General features: G+C 60.2%; 3 protein-coding genes across 4 annotated transcripts; all 3 read left to right on the plus strand.

Moving 5' to 3' along the window:
- Nucleotides 1-395: 395 nt before the first annotated feature.
- On the plus strand, nucleotides 396-755 carry ABB37_06743 (hypothetical protein; the record flags this gene model as incomplete). The annotated part of the gene is made up of 1 exon (XM_015805122.1): nucleotides 396-755. The coding sequence occupies one exon, from the start codon at nucleotides 396-398 to the stop codon at nucleotides 753-755; it is 360 nt and encodes a 119-aa protein (XP_015656415.1).
- Nucleotides 756-1,517: 762 nt separating this feature from the next.
- Nucleotides 1,518-3,127, plus strand: ABB37_06744 (hypothetical protein; the record flags this gene model as incomplete). 2 transcript variants are annotated; one of them, XM_015805123.1, is made up of 1 exon in its annotated part: nucleotides 1,518-3,127. In XM_015805123.1, exon 1 carries the CDS (start codon nucleotides 2,552-2,554, stop codon nucleotides 3,125-3,127), a length of 576 nt encoding a protein of 191 aa, XP_015656416.1. In that variant the 5' UTR covers nucleotides 1,518-2,551. The 2 variants fall into 2 exon arrangements, with proteins under 2 accessions (XP_015656416.1, XP_015656417.1); XM_015805124.1 differs by having other exon boundaries at nucleotides 2,052-3,127.
- Nucleotides 3,128-4,649: 1,522 nt separating this feature from the next.
- Nucleotides 4,650-5,778, plus strand: ABB37_06745 (hypothetical protein; the record flags this gene model as incomplete). Its single annotated transcript, XM_015805125.1, has 1 exon — nucleotides 4,650-5,778. A coding segment is annotated over exon 1 (753 nt), but the record flags the coding sequence as incomplete, so codon positions are not given.

A 5,778-nucleotide genomic window follows, 5' to 3' on the forward strand; every position in this document is an offset into this window, starting at 1 on the left:
CAGTTACATGCTGACGGATGACTCTCAATGCGCCTCTTACTGTGATGCGGCGCACTGGCAGAGCTTGGGCAACCCCAATGGATGGCCAATGCTGGCACTGCTGTGCACATCTGTGCTGTGGAGCCTGGTCTAGCTGGCGTGCGCGCTCTCCGGCCTTCGACGAAGGACGATGTGAATAGTTTCCGTGGTGTTCTTTTCTTCAGACCCCTTTTTCAATTATTATTTGTTTTCATTCGCGATGAAATGGCTGCCTTTGTGTGCTTTTGCGGCTTTGGTACGTCTTTGCCTGCGCAGCAGCGGAGAGCCCTTCCCACGCCGCTGTCGCGGTATCCCAGCGGAGGGTGACGCGAAGGCGCCGCGTCGACAAAAAGGGACGGCCGCGTTGTTTCACGTGTATGCACCTAAGCGTGCAGCTCGCTGGCTCGCGCAACAGCGTGTTTGTGTGTGTGTGGTCCCCTAGGTTTGCGATGGAGCCGCGGTGCGTGCCTCTGCGCCGGAGAAATGTTGCTTGCGACGAGTTGGCGGTGGTAGGGGGGGGGATGGTGTGCTCCCTGGGTCCCTCCATACAAGAGCAACACACAGCGCCAGCACGTGGGCACTGCAGAGAAGCGAGCGAGTTTAGTTGCACCTTTTCTTTCTCATCTTATTTAACCGAAAATGAAGGATCGAGGTCTTACTCTTTGTGGTTCCGCATGAGGTGCGACCGAATGGAGATGGCTGGAGTGGCCCGTCATCTTTCTGAGCGACATGCGTGACGTTAACACGCGAGTGACCGAAAAAACAGCGACAAAAGCTTTATTTTCTAGTGCAGTTCTTTTCATCCGTATTAACTCACCCACACTCCCTCCGATGTATTAATGCTTTCATTCCTCGTGCTGCTGTTTCGTCTCTGCGCGTGACGGCGCTCTTCTCCCAAATAGTGCGGAGAGGCAATTCAGTGACTCTCTTGTTCGTTTATCTTCGCGAAACGCTTCGGCTTCTACGGAAAAACGGTGCGTGCTCCCACAAAAGCGAAGTCTGTGTGGTGTGACTTATCTTCCCGGCATCTGTGTACTCTTCGGATGGTGGAGGAGCAACAGACAATCCAAAATGGCCCCACTTCGCTGCTGTGGTGCTCGCAACGACACGAGAATTGTTTATTATTATCATTTGAAACGTATTTTTGTTCCCGGCTTTACCATGGGGCCGCCCTCATCCAATGAATGAGGTGCGTAGTCAAGGGGCCCGCTCTGCGCGTAACGGTGTTTGGGCGTGGCTTCAAAAACCAAATGCGGCGGGAGACCAAGTAGAGAAGGCTGGGGAGCTCAGCGTGGGTGCCGAGTGTGTCTGCCTACGCGAGAGCACCGGTGTGAGCCCAGAAGGGCGGCATGTTATGTTTTCTCAAGCGCTGTACTCAGGGCCTGTTTGCAGGCTCACCTGAAAGATGTATTTGTGCTTTACTGGCACTTTTCGCACGACCGGACACGGCCTTTTTTCTTCTCATTCTTCCAATATCTTCTCATGTGGTTAAATACGGTAGAGCGATGATGCTGTGCGTGGAATACACAGTTTCTTTTGTTTTGTACTGCGCAGTGTGAATGTCTGCACCGAGCCACGTCTGTTCGTGCTCTCGAGTGCTGTAGAGCTTCACAACTCCGCGCTCATTTCCTCTTCGTTTTTCCTCTCCGTGGTGCTGTGCTCGACGGCGGAGAGCTACCTCGAATGGATTCCTCACTTCCCCTTTCATCTCCGAGTGTTTTCGTTCGTGCGTGATAAGAGCGCGAGAGCCGAACGCATTTTAGCCGACTGAGCTGCGGTGGAGTGATCCGAAGTCGTTGTCCGTGAAGCTGCGCAGGAAGGAAACCACCGTGTGTACAACCTTACAGCTGCATCCACAAGTAGAACAAGCGCTACGTAGTTTGGTCTGACCGCGTCGACGGCGAGTGCACCACGCTGTGTTGTTGTGTCCTTCCGGCCGCCCCTCGTTGTGTTCTCCCCCGCGCCCTCCCGCACCATTCTCCCTCTTCGTCTCCGCTGTGCTCATCTTTTGTTTCTGTCGCCGGATGGCACACAGTTCTTTCTGATTCCCTAAATGCATCGCCTGCTTTCATCATCATCACAGTTCTCCCACCGGGCATCCACAGGCACTGCCCTCCTTATCACTTGGGGTTTTCTAACTCCAGAAGGAGCGAACACCGTGCCGTAACCAGCAGGATGCCGGCTCGTTCTGTGCTGTGAGGTGCAGGATGCCACGGAGCGGCTCGAAAGACGCGAACATCGATAATGCAACGCACGCATAACTGCTGGCGCGGGCCGCGACGAAGGCCGAGGCGCCGCCAAAAGACGCCGCAACCTCGCTGGCTGAACAATCCGTACTGCGGCACAACTCCCTTGAATGCGCAGCAGCGGAGAGGCGGCGTTGTGGTGGCACGCCGTGGGAGAACTGACAGACGCGCGGACGAAGGCGAGGCTCCTCGGCTTTGCGGGGCTGAAGCGGCTCCCACCGACGGCGGTCCTTGCTTGACTCTGCACGCTCTGCGCACCCGGCAAGGAGAGCGGTGGGAGGTGCGTGATGCAACCTCTCCCTCCTGGCTCGCAGGGTGGGGCGATGCAGTGCCACAACTACCAGGTCTACAATGAGTCTGCGCTCCCAGCGGCGACGCCTGCTCGACGAAATCATCGAACATCGCCCCATGCCGCTCTTCCCGCCGTACGCAGAAATCTCTCACCCCAAGGAAGACGTGTGGAGCATCGCACGCAGGAGCCAGCTTGCGGGGTGCGCGAGTTGCACGAGGGCGAGTCGCCGGTTAGGTCCCTCCACGCCACGACGACCTTCGACCTTCTGGATGGGGGCGCTACGCCGCGCCGATCAACGTCGCTGAAGGTGGACAAGTTGCTGCTGCGGACATGTCGCGGGCAGAGAGCCTTCTTACGCCAGTCACCGGCTGCCTCAGGCATCTCGCCGCCCCGCTACAGCCACACGCTGCGCCCGATGGAGGTAGGGGGTGCGGATGCCGACGTGGACAACGGATGGGACGCGGCTGCTCCACCTGCCGAGGCGGTGGGGGCGGCGGCGGTGGCGTTGCTGCAACGGAAGGGCCGCCCAAGCGCCGCAGCTCTCCGCGCGCAAGAATGTGAGCCGCGTTAACATCGCAGCCGTCAGCTGCCTCGGGGCGGAGGATGGAATGCCTGGGAGCGGAGGTCCTGCCGCGTGCACAACGAATCGTATGGAGCCCCGTCGGGTCCCGCGGCCCTCCATGCACGCGAGGACGATGATGCGATGCGGCACGCTGACTTCGTTGGATCCTTCACACGCGTGCGGTGTCGAGAAGTCCGTGCAACCGACAAAGGGACCTTCGTTTCCCGTTTCTCCTTCTCCGTTGCCACTGGGTCGCTGGCATGCCGGAGAGGGCCGAAGACGGCACAACCCGGCTCGACACCCGTGACGCGGCGCGCTCGGAGCCGGTGCCCGACGATCTGCGAGGGCTGCCCGAAGAGCTGTGGCCATCACTCACCGTTGCCCACTGTCGTTGCACGCGTGAGCGCAGACACGGCGACGGCTGCGGCCTTTTTCATGGTCGCGACCTTTTGCGCTGCTTGCCGTGGCACGAGTGTGGCTCATCCCGCATCCCTACCGCGCTGTCCGCGCGTGTGCCTCCCCGAACCCGCCGTGACACTGCCGCCGCACAACACCTCGTGAAGACGGATACAAGAATGGTTGGAGGCCCTGCCGGAACAGCCGGTGTGTGGTCGTCTCGAGGGTGGCTCCATGCAGAGGCGTAGTGCCGTGGACCGGGTGAGACGGGGTGGAGTGGCCGATGCGGAATGCGCAAGACGCTGCGTACGGTACATGGTCGCCGTCGCCGCCTTTGCATCGGTGGTCGGCGGAGTGAGGCCGCCCCTCCCGGCACGGGCTGTGGCGAACGCGATCCGCGCGCTGGGGTTTTCTCAGGCGCGAAGACGTCGGTGCTCGACACGCCGCCGCTCGGATGGGGCCACCCCCTCGATCCCCCCAACGCACGCCGTGCTTCCAACACAACACGTCCCTTGTTGCTCATGGCCGCGGGGGACCGACCCGATGCGCCACGAAATGTTGGCAGCTGCTCTTTCGTCTTTGCAGTGAGGGGTGAAGGAGGAGCACGTGCTCCCGGTGCGCCACCTACGTGGATCGACAGGCTGGCCCAACACGCGGATCCGGCGGCGCCTCTGCGGCTGCTGAAGGTGATGCGCCGGCGGAGCGGTGGGGCTGTCGTGCTGCGGTGGAGCAGTGCGGGCGGCTGTGCACTACTCCGTGCAACACAATCTAAGGTGTTGTGGAGCCCGCAACTGCGCCGTCCGCCGTCGATGCCACGTGCTAGCGGCTGGCTAGCGATGTGTTTCTGCGACGTGATCTTCGTGTGTGTTTTCTCGTGCTCTGCAAGTCATTTTCTACTCAGGATACCGGCGACGAAGCCGCGACCGCGGCACAGGTGCACTGCTGTGCACTGCTGTGCTGTGCGGTGTGTGCGGAGGGCATCGCCTGCTGCCTGCTCTGCCGCCGTCGCCGCCATCTGCGTCTCCGTTTCTCTGTCTCTCTAAAGCCGCGGCCGCGGCGGAGGAGCGTCCACCGCCCCCTCGTTGTGTGGTGCGACTGGTGTGGGCGTGTGCGTGTCAGCGTGCGCGCGCGATTGCATGCGCGTGCCTGTGGTGCAGGTCCGCTGCTCTGCCTGCTGCGCACACCGCCACACATCTGCTGTCCCACTGCTTCGCTCATTGCTCCCCGCTTCTTCTCTCGCCCTCGCTCTCTTCCTGCGCTGTTACACAGTAGCCGCAGCGCTCTCAACTCTAACGCTCTCTTCGGCCATAACTCTCTTCAAGCTATCTGTTTTAAACGCACCTTTTCTGCTTCCAACGTTTCTGTTTTTATCAACGACATCCGTCCCTGCGCCACACTCCACAGACGCACGTCTCGCGTGCCACGGCTGTTTTCCCCGCTGCTGTCCGGTTCCACGGAGCTTTTCTACGGCGACTCCCGTACCTCCTTCCTTCACCCTCCAACTGCGACCCATGGCGCGGCTTCACTACCCGCTGCGCCGCACGATGGTGGCTGCAGCGATGATGGTGCTGTGCGTGTACGCCGTTCTGGTCTCCGCCACGTACACCGATGCGGAACAGACGAACACGCTGAAGTTCCTGCAGCTCTTTGCGGAGTCCAACCCGTCTCTTAAGAGCCAGTGGACGGGCACGGACGTCTGCACCTGGTTGTACGTGATTTGCAATGCCGGCGCGCCGACTGAACTGAATTTCGGCGACGACTTGTCGCCGTACACCGAATCGTTGGTGCTGCCTGAGCTGGATGACGGCGTGGACGGCGCCGCCGTGATTGTCACAAGCATTATTGCGAGTGGGTCTGGTCAACTGACTGCGGGCACACTGCCTGCGAGCTGGGGCCGCCTGAAACGACTAACGAAAGTGGACTTGAGCGGCAACGCACTGACAGGTCCGCTGCCTGCGGACTGGGGCGAGCTGACTCAGATGCAGTCTCTCAGCTTGAGCCGGAACTCGCTGTCTGGCACTCTGCCTCCTCAATGGGTCAAGATGGCTGTCATAGTCACTATGCAGCTGGCTTCTAACGCTCTGACTGGCTCGATTCCGCACGAGTGGTACAATATCAGTGCTAATATGTTGGATCTGCGCGGAAACCACCTGTGCGGATGCATGCTGCCAGAGTGGGCGACCAACTCACACTTAAACCCCCGGGTCGATCGTGATATGTCTGCGTCGAACTGCGCGACTGCGAACATGTGCCCAGCTGTCAGC

This window comes from Leptomonas pyrrhocoris (assembly GCF_001293395.1).
Source record: "Leptomonas pyrrhocoris isolate H10 chromosome Unknown, whole genome shotgun sequence".
Classification (NCBI taxonomy): domain Eukaryota; phylum Euglenozoa; class Kinetoplastea; order Trypanosomatida; family Trypanosomatidae; genus Leptomonas; species Leptomonas pyrrhocoris.